General features: G+C 44.8%; 1 protein-coding gene across 1 annotated transcript in view; it reads left to right on the top strand.

The window, feature by feature from the left end:
• The window catches only part of p3h2 (prolyl 3-hydroxylase 2), a 44440-nt gene that overhangs the window by 19037 nt on the left and 10640 nt on the right, over positions 1-14763 (top strand). Inside the window, exons 2-3 of the mRNA XM_005479199.4 lie at positions 12727-12879; positions 13402-13591. Coding sequence (XP_005479256.1) covers positions 12727-12879; positions 13402-13591 — 343 coding nt within the window. The remainder of the gene's footprint in view (positions 1-12726; positions 12880-13401; positions 13592-14763) is intronic.

The following is a 14763-nucleotide window of genomic DNA, read 5'->3' as shown; positions in this document are numbered from 1 at the left end:
ACCAAAATGACAGGCCTGTGGTAGATCCTGGATATATTTAAAGAGCAAAGCAGCAACAGTTCAAAGACTGAAGCTCTGGGTTCATAATGTTGCTGCAAAGGCTCTGTGGCTGTGGGCTTTATGGGGCTAAGAGAGGTTTAGGCACTTTGACCTCTTTGATTCGTGTTGTCATCGAAGGGTGCAGTGTTCCTGCTTTGGCGGTTTCCTGGTAACGTCCACGAGCTCCACCCTTCAAACGCGGCCGTGGTGGTGTCATTCATCTTTGCTGTGGTGACAGTAATGAAATATGAACACGAGTCGGATGGATTTGAATGTTTGGACGTAATAACTCTTTACATTTTTTACATTGAAAGCCTTTTTTCTTTTTGTTGCTTTTTTCCTTTTCAGTGTTTTGTGGAGTCCTGCAGGTATTTGAGACACCGTGAGGCTTTCAGTGTGTGTGGCCACGTAGGATTTGTTACCAGTGGCAAACAGTTGAGGACCATGAGCCCACTGCTCCGTGGGCTGTCTCTCACCCACTCTTTTTCCACTTTCACCTACCTCGCTGTGGAGACGTATTATTCTGAGGTTTACAAGGGTTTAGCTTTTTTTCAGTACTCATGGAGACACAGACACACTTCATGTTTCTTTAATTTTGCCGTGGAATAAATGCCAAATGTGCTCTTACTCAAACTTGAGGGGCAGGCTAATGGAAAAGGAGAGTGGAGGCATGTGAGAGTTGCCCTTGTACCAACGAACAGAGGGTGGACGTAAAGTCGAAACAGGCTTTTGTAGTGAGGCAGGGAAATCCTGGCTGTAATCATATTTAAGGCCTGAAGGAGGAAATGCACACCGCAGGTCTGGATTTATGATTGTAAGATTAGAGCGGCTTTAGTGCTTTTTATTCCAGGTAAGATTTTCTAGATCATTTAATCTCTGTAACTTTGACATAAATATTCTGTGCAGCCGCCTCACAGTTAACTTGTCTTTCTTTATCCTTCACGCTTCCCAAGAACCACAAACAAGATTCCACTGTGCAGTTTAGGAGCACTAACCTTTTAAAAACATCCTTTGTCCACGGCAGCACTATCACATCTCACCCTTTGTAACACATTTTGAGCCCGTTGACAGTTTTGATGAAATGTTTTACATCAAGATTTGCTTTAGAAAAGTAAAAGACGGGAAATAAATAGTCCTTATCTAAGTTTCAACAGTGGAGATCAAAGTTAGCCGACTAATTGTTGATTTGATGACGGAGAGCATCACAAACACTACGGTAAAAGATGCTACGATTGGTCCAGAGTAAGACGACTAATTAGGTGCACAGATTAGAGTCGAGTATGAAAAACATCTATACATGACGACACACAGTTTGTGCTAAGGTAACTTTACAGCCGGGCCTCAGCTGTAAAATGCATCGGCCCAGCAGAGACTCTGTATTGCAGAATCAGTGAAGGTGTTCTGCTTTCAGCTGATTTTAAACTGAAACTCTGAACATGAGCAGCTTCAGACCAGCTTATGTTTTCAGCATAAGGTGATTCAGCCAAGCAAAAGCTCACTAATGCCGGGCTCACACTGTGCGATTTTTTTCAGTCGCGCGATTCAGCTCCTGCTCAAACTGTACGATTGACTCGCAGGGGTTAGAAGTTCATAGGTCACGATGCAGGGTCTCACACTATAGGGCCCGATGCTCTGATGCGACCTGAGTGCTCAAACTGTGCGTTCATAAAATGAAGGTTATAACAGAAATTCTGCCGCTCGCTCTCCCTCTCTGTCTTTCACTCACACAGACACGCACACCACCGCCATCAACTTTATGAAAAACATTGATCAGGCAGCTGTGATTGAGCAGCAGTGTAGATCCAACTATTTTCACGGTTGTTGTGGTCGTGATAATTTTGTGAGGCCACATCGAAAAGGCTCGGTTGAGCTTTCCAAAGTTCTACAAGTTGTGCCTCCATCGCTTGTGTCCAGATCACACGCTGCACTGCCGTGCTGCGCCGTCTTTTTCGCTGACATTTGTGTTTGCGCGTGCGCAGTGTGAGAAGCTGCAGTGACACCCTCACGACGGTCGCGAGGATTTCAAACAGGTTTGAAATCCTCCCGACCAAGCGATTGATGATCGGGAGCTGGTCGTGAGGTGTTAATCGCTTCTCGTTACCCCACGTACACTACACGATGCACGACGCACGATGAAGGACAAACTCGGGCCGATTGCCAAAACGGTCGCACGACTCAAAAATCGGCTCAAAATGGGTCAAAAATCGCACAGTGTGAGCCCGGCATAACCCATTAGTCTTGCCTTATAAAACAACCGGTGGTGAATGAAGACATGTTGTCCTATTCCTACAACTAAAAACACCTTTTTTTTCTTCTCAGGTCTATTACTCATCATCTGTTCCTCCTGACCGTTGTACACGGACTTTGAGTCAATAAAATCCAGTGATTTTATGTCAAATTGACTCTTAAGTTAATAATAAATATGGATTTTTAGATTATCTTTATGTGTGGCATTTATGTTGTAATTATAAATGTCATTAACCAGTTTTACACCACGTGAAGCTGGTTTGGATCTCCGAATCGACACCTGATATTCTCTTTATTGAACAGTTTCCCCCTACTGTGCTCCATGCTTCCTCCATGACTACTTGAGAATGCAAAGCATGCATGTTCATGCGACCTGTCACCTCTGGGTCATCAGCCCGACATCTCCATGACCCCTGACCTCAGCCCTGTCCAGCTCTTCACAGCCAAGCCCATCAAATAAAAGGGCTGGTAGGGGGCGAATGCCTCTGCAGAGGATCTGACCACAAACAGGAAGACGCAGACAGGCACAGACCTGCTTGGTTAAACATTTTTCTTTCTTTATCAGAGGAGTAAAAAGTGGCTGCAGCACACACTGATCCTTTGAATTCCACTGCTGTGGAAAGCATGCACGGGACACGAACGTTAATTTCCCCAAAGCCTCAGGTCTGACAGATTCCCATTAAAAATGTCTCGTAACCATTCTCATGTGATTTTAAGTGTGTGTGTGTGTGTGTGTGTGTGTGTGTGTGTGTGTGTGTGTGTGTGTGTGGTGTGTGTGTGTGTGTGTGTGTGTGTGTGTGTGTGTGTGTGTGTGTGTGTGTGTGTGTGTGTGTGTGTGTGTGTGTGTGTGTGCGTGTGCATGCACTGGCAGGCTTGAGCTGAATTCCAGTCCCCATGCTGGGTGTCAAGAATGTTACATTTGTGCAATGTGACAGCATCAGCAGTCGTATGTTGTGTTTGTGACGGAGTACAGAGCAGCTGAGAGGCCATTAAAGACAGTTAGCATTGCTCTGTAGCCCGCTCATAACTGCCTCCACCAAGCTAAACAATGTTATGTTCATTTCCAGAAATCACACTAAAATATTTTTGTTTCTCATGGATGGACTGGATTCCTCCTCCTCTTCTTCTTTTCTAGGCAAGGATAAATTTAGAAAACACGTGTGAAGGTGTCCAACCAATGAAATCATTACAGCAGCCCTTCGAACTGGCTTAATGCAGCGCAGCGCCCAGGTCTGCTCAGATTTACCCTCAGTTTGACATCAGATGTTTTCACCCTTTTCATGGGAGCGGGAGTTCTTCTCCGCACCACATGTCCAAACACATCCTGAAACGTACGTTTGTGTCCACGCTCCGCTGCAGTCCCCAGCAAATATGTGCAAAGAGCCACGCTCAGCCCACAAAGGGGGCGTTCAAACAGCCCCCAAGAGGGAAGTGGCGACATGCTGAGAAAACATCTGAAACACTCGTCCCAGTGCTTCCACTGAGGATTTATGTCTTTTTTTTTTTTCTTTTTTTTTTTCTTTGCATCATCCCATTATGTGCAGAATGTATTTGGACTGTTAAATACGCGCGCGCATAAATCAGAGTTATTGTCGCTGTCACATGCAAGCAGGCTGTGCTGAATGTCGCAGCGGGAGGATGTAAAAGTGCGTGTTTGCGCACACATTGGTGCAGTTTGGTTGCAGCTACACTGAGAATTTCTTCCATGTCTAATAATTGTTCCAGTCTGTGAGTGGATAATGCAGCTAATTTATCCTGAGGTTTTCATTCTTGAACAGCTGCTAATCAAAATGAAATTCACTCTTATTTTCATATTAGCTGACACCGATGTGGCTTGATTGATTTATTTGTTCACTTCTGTAGTTCACCATAGTGTCTCCATAGTGTGGCAGTTTGCGCACTTGGCTAACACGCCAAAGATTCCTGGTTTGATTCCCAGGAGACGACGCGGGCCGTCTTCCTGCTGTGACGAGCCCTTTGTAAATAAGGGAGCAGCCAATCGTTTGTTTTTTCTGTTGTAGGTCACAAAACAGAGTCCGCTGCCATTGTTGCGGATTTATAACAGAGTTATAATAAAAAGCGTGCTGCATTTACTGAGCAGATATTATTACTTTTAAACTAACATGGAAAAACATCCTTAATGTGATTGGTTTAAATGAGAACAAGTGAACGCCACATCAGAAGAAAGTGTTTCTCTCTATGTCCAAAAGTTCGTAGCATATATTTTACCCGGCTTTTTGCCTCGTACTGCGAGGTAACATGCTGAACTCCAGTCTGCATTTTCTTTTCCTCTTTTTTCCCTTTTTACTAAGCTGTTCTCATCATTCCCACCTCCTCGGTGTCTCACCCTTTGACCCCTGGGGTGGCAGCGCCTCCTGTATCCAGCTGCATCGCTCTCCAGTGATGGTGGTTTCTGCAGGAGATGCGAAACTCAGCTGGACGTAGTGAAAGGGAATAATTAGAGCCGTCATACCTGGCTTGAGACGTTTTTCTCGTTTTTGTTTTTTTGACATGGAGTATGTCTGCTTAGAGAGAGGACGTACATTCCTCTCTGTCTTTGACTCACGCAGGTTTTACTGTTTTATTGTTTCTGCTTTTTTTGGACATTTCTTCACCTTTTCCATGTAGTAAAAGGGTTTTTCTGTTTTCCCCCCTGACTGAGGCTCAGTGGATGGTGGTGTGATTTATGGGCTGTAGTCTTTTTATGACACTTTGAGCAGAACCACTCCGTCATTCTTTGTTTTTCTAACCCCCGAGGAAAAAGGTGGATCCATTACTCCAATCAGAGTGAGGCTGAACCAAGTCTGAACCGTCTCCTGACTCTTGGCAGCTGAGTGGATTTTTGGATGTTCCTTCTGTCGTGGTAGCTCACGCGCTCAGTATTACAGAGACGTGGGAAAATGAGCTTAATTGCACATTTAATGGAGATTTCTATCAAACTAAAAGGACACGAGTTTGAAGGCTTGACATGTTTCCAAATTCCTGAATCTTCTGTTGAAATCTTCTCGTCCAGCTGTGGCTCTTGGATGCATTTCAGTCTCTCAGCAAAGGCCCCACAGAAGAAGTTGGTGGGTGTGGGCGCCCTTTGTCACTGAAAGGCAGCTGGCAGCTGTAATCAGCAGATTGAGTTTTACATGAACAAATATATTTTCTGTTCCTCTGGGGTGTGTGGGCTGAGATTTGGGGGGTAGCTGGATGAATGCTGTCTCTCTCACACTGACAGTTTCGCTCATTTGTTGTACGTCTCTTGTGTAAACTCAACATTTGTCTTTATTTTAGCTTGGACACACAAACGCCACGTCTGGAAATGACCTTTGACCCCCGACTCTGATTGGCATGCTGTGTAACTGTTTAAATGTGCCGTTTCTCAAAACATCCTCCAAAATGGAAAATTCCTCGCTGTCTGGTTATTTAAAGAGAGATAAGATGAGAGCAAACAGCTTTCGCTCAGAGGTTATTGTGACATCTCGTCTCTTTCTCACCAACTCCAAGGGCAAGTTTGATCCTCGGCTGCGTGAGCCTGTTTGATTCGCAGGTCAGCGCTGCATGCTGGGATTAATCAGCTCATGTTACCCATAACTCCCCTCTGTGTGTAGGTTTCCACCCTCTGTGAATGTAAAGCTACAGCCTGCAGCTTTTTTTAAACTCTTACGTACCGCACGTTTCCCCTTTAATCTTGTGGGAGAGTAAAACTTACCAAGAAAGCCAATTTTCCCAGTGTTTCCCTTTAATCCCGTGCAACATGGTAAAAGCTGCTGAGAAAGCTGGGCGGGTGTCTGTGGCTCCTGTTTCTGTCAGTGTCTAAAGAAAGATTTACACAAAGCGACAGATTTCACACTTCTTGGACTGGTCAACATTTTTCCAGTTTGGGAAAGAGGCACCTATTTTTATGTCAATGAAAACCGATGGAGTGTGAGATTGCGGGATAATAACAAAATAAAGACGTTGGCTAACCAGGCCTGTTTTTCCCTGGGAGAAGAGAGCGTGTTATTGTGTTTCAGGTAGGAGGGAATGTGAGGAAGGTGTTGGGAGGAGGGGAAAAGGAGGAAGACATTATGGGTGATTTTCCACCCTGTCTGCACTGCTTCAAACATTTGCACCTAGTGTTTTCGTTAACGTTTTCACACAAAGTCGGTCCTGTGTGCCCTGACGCTGCCCAGGAAGCACGATCTGACGTGGGAAAGACTGTGATGGTTGTCCAAGGATACAGTAGCTCATGTGGTGGGTGTCACCATAGCTTAGAGGGAAAGTCAGGTTGTCTCGGCATTCCTGCAAGTCTTTCCTTGGATGTCACTGAAGTTGGAGGGAGTGATGTTCCCCCCGCAGCCCAGTGTCGTCAGTCACAGCCCAGGCATGCCTGCAGATTCCAGCCGCCTCAGGTCAGGTAGTCTGATCCATATGAGCTCATTCATGGACTCGTTATGTTTGGATAGCTAATAAGATTCTGGATCATGAGCGCCTGTTGTACATTATGAGTTCAGACCACTGTGGTCACTTACGCTCACTCTCCCCTCCCTCTCTAAGGACAGCCAGCAGTTTCACAACACGTGTCTGAATCCAGCTCGCTGCTGAACAGTGGCGTTATTATCTACTGCTGTTTTGTCTTCAGTGTACAGTCCGAGGCACTTTCAGGAAGAAGCACAGGACTCCTATCTTGATGGGTGTAATGAAAGAGGCTTTTTAGCAGCAACAGCAGTGAGGAGTTTTTTAGCAATTTCTTTGGCGTGACCTTATTAGATCATCGCACGCTGGGCCGAGGACGGGAACGGTCAAGGACGGGCAGAAAGAGGCCACTGTGCAGATCTGTCAGCAGGAATGGACAAATGAGAGAGGAGGAGGATGGAGCAGATCAAAGCGGACCACTTTAACCATGACATCACTGAGAGGAAAAGTTCCACTGGCCCACTTTTTCTTTTTGTCTTGCTTCTCCCACAGCATGTGCTCAATGCGTTAGCCGTGTTTCATGTAATGTGCACCTTGACCGTCTGGCTGCTTTCCTCACTAGCATGGAAAAACTGAGCTGGAGTCCCAATAATGTGTTAGGCTTTTTGATTATATCAGTAGAGCAAAAAAAATCAAGCCTTGGTTTATTTAGCTGAGATGAAGGAGCGGCTCGGGCACGCCTCCTCCTCAGCACACAGTAAAGACATTATGTGGTCCGTGTGTCCAGTTAGCTTCTACTGAAGCAATGTTTTGTCCATCAAAGCTCCAGAGATTGAAAGACTTAAGTGTGAAAGATGGAAAGGTTAACGTGTAGGTGGAACAACATTTTCCTTGCCAATTAGACTCACGTAAATCAAAAGCACCCTTTGTAATGGTTTTGTGTTCAAGTGTGTGCTTTTTAAAAATGGGCTTCAAATGTTCTTCATTCCTGTTAATGTTGGCACGTGGTCTCGAAACGGGGACGTCACAATGAAAGCGTCAAACAGACACGACTAACTGAAATTTCTCAATTGAATTATCAAAGTGCTCGCTGGTGACCTCTGAAGCAAAGCAGAAGGAAGCATGCGCTCGCCTCATTGGGAGGTTATCATCCATTTGGACACATTTTTCCGCGGTGGGTTTGTCTTGCAGGCACTGGTGTCAAGGTTTTCACCCAGTATAGCTGCCGCAGCTTTCACTGGCAATAAAAAGCCTTAAGAGTCAGCGGGAGTGTGCAGGTTTCTTCACCGGGTGAGAGCAGCCATTGCTGCCAGCCATTACATCCACGGTAAGGAAACGTATTTTTAACCACGACTGACTCTTCTCCTGCCAACTATGACAGCATTTCATATCACACGTCTGGCAGATAAACCGAGGTACTGACATTTTCATATCCTAAAGATCAGGACGGATGCACACAAACTGCAGTTTGCATGCAGCAGCGACGCCTTTCAACCTGCATACCCTCAAGTTTGAAAGCTGTAACATTTTGGGAGGAATTTGTTTGAAACCTTTGCAAGAAAAAGTGGAATAGGAGAGGAGTTGTGCACTATAATCTTGAAATCGTTACTATCCTGCAGCTTTTCCTGTCCCTACTTTTGACGTAAACACTAAAATCTGTGTAACACACTCAAAGCTTAAACTTCTTGGCATCTGTAGAAGCTTATAAAGACTGCTCGTCTCTCAGCTGTTCAGAGCTGTGTGCAGAGACAATTGTAGCACAGCCATATGTGCACTTTGTCACATCATCACTGTGTCTGCAGCACCAGCCCACACCTATCTACATACCTTTGACTGGAAGGTGCAGCCCCAGAGGAGAAAAGCATGCAAATGCACATTTAAGTTGGCACTAACATGTTCCCACATCAAGAGCACGTCTCTGAGTGGCAGGGCGGTCCAGCAGCTCGTACACAAGTCGCTCTTTTCAAAGCTGGACACACTGACTGGTGCTTATTCATCTCTACAGGTGCTGCTTTGAAATTCACGAGGGAGGAGGAAGTCAGCACATTCAGAAGTTTACATCTTGTACATCATAAGATTTGCTTTTCATGGCAGAGTTTTAGTGTTGCTGTGAGTTTTAATTGCACAGGAAAAATATGTCTGTCGTGTCGTTTTACTGTTTGGAGAGAGTGAAAGCTGAACTCGGTTCACTGTGACTGACAGTGCAGTTTTCCAACAATCAAATTAATACTTATAATATGGCTAACTTATTTAAAAACCGTCAGTTTTCACAGTTGCAGTCGTTTGTTTGACAGAAGGGAGAAAAAAAAAACAAACCTACCATCAGAAAGTCTGTCGGTAGCATTTGCCTGTAATGTCTCTGGTTTCATGCTGGGTCCACGAGTGAGGATGACACTGCAATTCAATTCAACTTTATTTATACAGCGCCAAATCACAACAACAGTCGCCTCAGGGCGCTTTATATTGTAAGGTAGACCCTACAATAAACCCAACAATCATATGACCCCCTATGAGCAAGCACTTTGGCAACAGTGGGAAGGAAAAACTCCCTTTTAACAGGAAGAAACCTCCGGCAGAGCCAGGCTCAGGGAGGGGCGGGGCCATCTGCTGCAGTCAGGTGCTTGATTTGCACGATCAGCAAAAAATGAGTTGTTTCTGATTTCTCAGGATAGCAATGATGCAATATTTGCACATCAGTTGGATTTGCCTACACATGACTGTCTGTATGCCGAATCTTCTGCTGAATAGCGTCATGGAAATCTCACAGCCATGACTGATTCAGGCTCCGTCATGCTGAGGGAGTGTTTGATATATGAACATGTGTTTTCAATGCAGAAGCTTCCAGCTTGGACTCACTGCGGGGTTTCACAGTTTGATTCAGTACACCGACTCTCAGAAATACTTTTATTATCTGTCCATAAAATGGTAGCAAGCATCTCATACTGATGAACTCAGGCACTATTAAACTTTGCTATTTGTTAATGAACAGTATATTTAGTCGTCAGTGTGCAGGGGTCCTCATCACTGTGTGCCTCCCTAAAGCAGGCCATGTTGTCCCTGTGAATGTATGTTAGCAGCTGGGGAGAGAATAGGTGGGTGTACTGTATACCACAGCCGCTGTGACCTGCTGGTACTGTGCACAAAGCAGATGATCAGAGCTGACAACAGTGTCTTAAAGGAGAATGTTGTATCTCGAAAGTGTCCGAAGCATGCAGCAGCGTGCGCTGTGCCATCAGAGCAAAGCTCCTCCCTCTGGTCCACTTCAGATCGTGCACTCCAGCGAAGGTTGCGTCACTCACTTGTCATTGTGCATGCTTGTGCACGTCGTGGTTGTGTAAATTTGATGTTTCCGCTTCTTCCTGCGTGGTTTTCAAAGGCTTTTAAACCTTTTATGTTACACTGAGTTAAAATAGAGTTACTAGTGTTTTCACCAGGAGTGGGCTGGAAGCCAAACTCATGCCACAAAGAACATCGATGCTTTTTTAAAATAAGAAGCTGATCGTGATCTTCAGAACACACGTTCTCATCACTTATCAACCATCTGATCTTATTTCTTATCTTAAGCCTCGGATGAATTTCATCAGGAACGTGCTGAAGACACCTTGGTCTTATCATAGCTGTCTTCGTGTCTTCAGTCCAGGAATGCCGCCTCACTCTCAGGACTAACCCAGCATGTCCAGCTGGCCTTTTCCTCTCAGGCTGCTGTCAGACAGACGGGGGGGGAATTCTTCAAAAAGAAATTCATTGTTTGTGGTTCTGCTTCTTCCATCAGAGCAGGTCACTCCAGCTTTCATGATGTACAGTTCTTGGAAGATTTTATCCCCCACAGAAAACATAGACTTCTGTTTTTCTATCTGCAGCATGTGAGTTTGTGCATTAAGGTCCCTGCAGAAAAGGATGTCCGTGCATACATGTGGAAATTCCCAAACTTTATCTAACAAAGAACAAAGGAGTACAGAACGAGACCTTTACTGTAACAAATGCCTTTTTACTAGCAAACAGGAATCGGTACCTGGTAGCGAAACGAGGGGTTGGCGTGTGTGGAGTTCTGTTTTTGGCAGCCGGGTCAGTCCGACATACTCGACTGGAGAGAGGTTAGGTCGTGAAACGCTGGGGTCTGCTTTAAGTTTGCACCTGTTGGCGACATGATGGATTGAGACAATCAGCGTCAGATGGCTCTGCTGCTGAGTGTGCCGTTCCAGGGGATACGCAGCCAACATCGTCTCCAACCTTGTCAACTTTCACCTTTCTGTTTCTGTGTTTCATTCTCTCGTAATCGTTCTGTCATCCTCTCGGCTCTCTACTCGGCTGCTTCTGTCTACAGTTCAGTCACTGTCGAGCACTTCATTTGAATTTTGAAGCCCTTTATCGCTCAGTTTTGGCTTTGTTGGTTAACGTGTTTATAGCCATCCAACAGGACGGCAGATTAAAACCTGCAGGCACTTATCATGTTTGAGTTAAAACACAGTCCCTGGTGACATCCAATGAGCCAAATCCAATGCAGGCTGTTGTTTAGAGCCCGTTTGTGTTGTTGACTGTATACAGAGTTGGCTGCAGAGAGAAATGTGTCCGTGTTGAGGCTTGAACACGATGACTATCTAATCTGAATGGCACCAGGCACGTCCTGATAGCCGACTTCTTACAAACCGGTGTGGGTCGTTTTAGAGATGAAAAAGGCAAACGTTGGAATTCAAATTGCTCAAGATATCCTTAATCTTCCCCCTGATCCGTTTCTTTTCTGTGGTTTGTTTCTGTTCGGTTCAGGCCGAAGCCAGCAGTGGTGTTTTGTAAAAGTTACATCTAAAGAAAGCAGCTTAATATATACGGAGCCCAGCGTTATTCAACCAGCCAGACGGTCATAGAGGGATGGACTTGGTTTGTAACAGTAACCAAGTGCTAACTTAGTACTGAGGGGCCCAAAGTGTTCAATCCCCCCAATCATTACACCACCAGCATCATGAGTTGCTGATACGAGGCTGGATGGATCCAAGCTTTCACATCATTTACATGAAATTCTCACCCCACCCAGAGCCAGCAGACCGGGCGACAATCGTACTGTGCCTCAGTTTCCTGTTGTTGGCTGACAGGCTCAGCACTCGGTGGGCTCTGTGGCTGCTTCAAGATTCAATGTGGTGTGTGTTCACAGATGCTCTTCTATATTCGTTGGTTGTAACAGTTTGTTATTTGAGATAAAGTTTCCTTCCTACCAGCTTGATTGTTGTTCTGAAATGCTCATATCAGCCTGTCAGGCAATAAAGTCCCCTCTCTTCCCTATTTTGTGTTTGGTTCGAACTTCAGCAGGCGATGGAGAACCAGAGGTGTGTAAAAAGCGTCAGTGGTCACGCCCAAATGTTCGTTTCATTGAATTTTTAAACCTCTCGTTGTTTGGTTTTATGGGCAGCAGTTGTTCAGGTTTTTAGTGCAGCGTTGTTGTTTCAGCCTCCAACTCCTGCACATGCACGTGTTGCTCCTTTATGGCAGACGAGCACCTTGGATGCATTTGAGTGTAAGTGAGGAAGAAACACTGTAATACTACAAGGTACAAATGATTATTTCGTTATATTACTTAGAAAATCCACAGAGTTCACTGGGTGCAAAGAAGTTATCCAGCAGCTGTAACACTGACAGCTCTATTTATTGACAGGATGTGGATGGAGACAGTGTGGGCTACTAAATCTGCTTAGTGAGTTCTTCTCTGGCTTAATGAAACAAATGTAGATATATTACTTATTTCAAGTGAGTTCAAAAATTGCATGCCAGAAATTTTAGGAAAGTAATCTGTTTCTTTGGGCAGATGCTTCAGAAGAACGGCGGCAGATTCTTTTCCAGGTACTTCACGTCAGCTTATGGATCGCAGAGAGCTGTCCGTCTGTTTTATGCTGCAAACATGAAGATAAAAAGCTTTTATTTTCTGAATTCTGCTGTAGTTTGCTCCAAAAATGCCCGTCACACCTCAAACTTTATCCCATTTCTGGGTCAGCCACAGTTCTTAATTCTGCTGACACGATTATTTCAATAACCCCTTATTCTTTCTGTCTATGCTCCTTTTATTTCCAGTTGCAGCGGCCTGACAAGGCTGCAGAGGCGGCTCACACCTACTTCCAGGCCAATCCAGAGCATGTGGAGATGGGCCGGGACCTGGAGCAGTACAAAAACCTGCAGGGCGTCGAGGAAACCCACTTTGTGGACCGAGAAGCCCGGCCTCACCAGGCAAGGCACAAAACCTTAATCAGTCAGACATTTCAGTTTATTTGGGTTTCATGCCACACATGTCCTGATGCATCTTCATAAACCACATGTACTGAATTTAATACTTACAAAAACCATTTCTCCCTGAGCTTTTTCCTACTTTGCTTCTTCCCAAAAATTGGAAATGGCAACCATGGAAAACAGCGCTTCCTGTTTGAAGGGGCTTTGTGTTAATGGTCCTTACAGTTTAATGATTGGAAACATGTCAGTGGCAGCTGTGGTGAAGCTGCCACGGAGTGTCTCACTAAGTGAAACTTGTGCCTCAGTTCAAAGTTTTAACTTAAAACTTAACTTAGTCCAAAGTGTTTTTGCTGAAGCATTTGCTGCCCCGCCCTTCCTCGGCGGCAGAGCGTGACATTCACCAGAGGATTAGTTTAGACATCAGATCTATTTATTCACAGCTGTCATCATCATGGGAATCGTATTGGTCTGTGACTGCATGGCTGAAATCATTTTTGTCTTGATTATCGCCTCCTGTCGCAGCGCTCCTTCACAGCCGCAGTGCAGTTGTACGATAAAGGCGAGTACGAAGGAGCGATCGCTCTCTTTGAGGAGGCGTTGGTGAAATACTACAGGGCAGATGTGGACTGTCGGGCGTTGTGCCAAGGCCCGCAGAAGTTTGAGGGCCAAGATCACCTCCGATACCGCTACAGCCTCTATGAAGTCGTATCAGGTAAGAAACCAGTCTCGAGGTGCTCTGTCGAGGAGGCGTCTGGGTTCCAGTCTGCCCTGTGACCTTTGCTGGGCGTCTTCCCCTGCTCTCCTGCTTTTCACTGCTACACCATCCTATAAATGCAAAAAATGCCCCAAAACAAATCTTACAAATATTTTTTTAAAGACTTTGGGACATTTTCTTGGACAGAAAGCAGTTGACATCCAGACCTGAGGTCACAGGTCTTCTTTCATGTGTCCCGCGTAAAGTCAAAAGCCATGGCACGTCTGTCTGCACCAGTCAGAGTTGAGTTTGAGCTGCATGTTTTTTTTAAGAGTACAAGTCCCAATAAATTCCAGTTTATTTGATTCTGTTCAGAATTATTAGCAGAGCTGTGCGGTCAGCTCTGGGATTCAGTCGACATGCTTCATAACCATCTTTGGCAGAAACGGCCTGAACCCAGGCCAGCTCCCTCTCTCCCGTCGCCTCATTCCACTGCTGCAATTTAAGTTGTTGTTCTTGGCGTGTTTGCTTAAAGGAACATTAGTTACTACATGCCTGGGCTCATTAACTAAAATTGTAGTGACACACATGGAATTATTGGATGTGTTTTGGTTTTTATTCAGTCAGAACATGCAGGTTTCTGTAGCTGAGACAAGAGGTGTGACAGATTAAAGGAAAAAGTGTTGTGAAGCTGACTTTTAGGAGCTTTTCTTCTTGTACCTGAACACAACACGAGGTAAGATTTTTTTTTTTTAAACGGTTCAGTGTTGTTGTTTGTTTTTTTTCACGTCGACAGTTTTGGGGGGTTTTAACCACAAAAATGAAAGTTAGTGTAATTTACACAACTTTATCTTCCTAATTGCGTCTCTCAGTTCAACTCCAAAGGTCACTGGCAGACTGGCGTCCATCACACTGACAGCTGGCGAGAAGGTTAACCGCATAGTTTCATCACAAAATATTATTCAAACAGTTTTAATGAGCTGGATAAATAACAAGCACTTATCTCACACTTCACATAACGTGCTGTCAGTTTGTTTTGTTCCTGTAGACCTTAATGATCTTGTTGTGTAGAACCAGGCGTGTAAAATCTCTTCTACCAGATCACAATTATAATTTTAGTATTATCATGTTACACTGGGACTTTGGGCAGGGGTGTTATTATTATTATTATCATTATTATTATTATTATT

The sequence above is a fragment of the Oreochromis niloticus genome, linkage group LG23, assembly GCF_001858045.2.
Source record: "Oreochromis niloticus isolate F11D_XX linkage group LG23, O_niloticus_UMD_NMBU, whole genome shotgun sequence".
Classification (NCBI taxonomy): Eukaryota; Metazoa; Chordata; class Actinopteri; order Cichliformes; family Cichlidae; genus Oreochromis; species Oreochromis niloticus.
The sequence above is the reverse complement of the archived record's forward strand: the minus strand, read 5'-3'. Positions and strand labels throughout refer to the sequence as shown.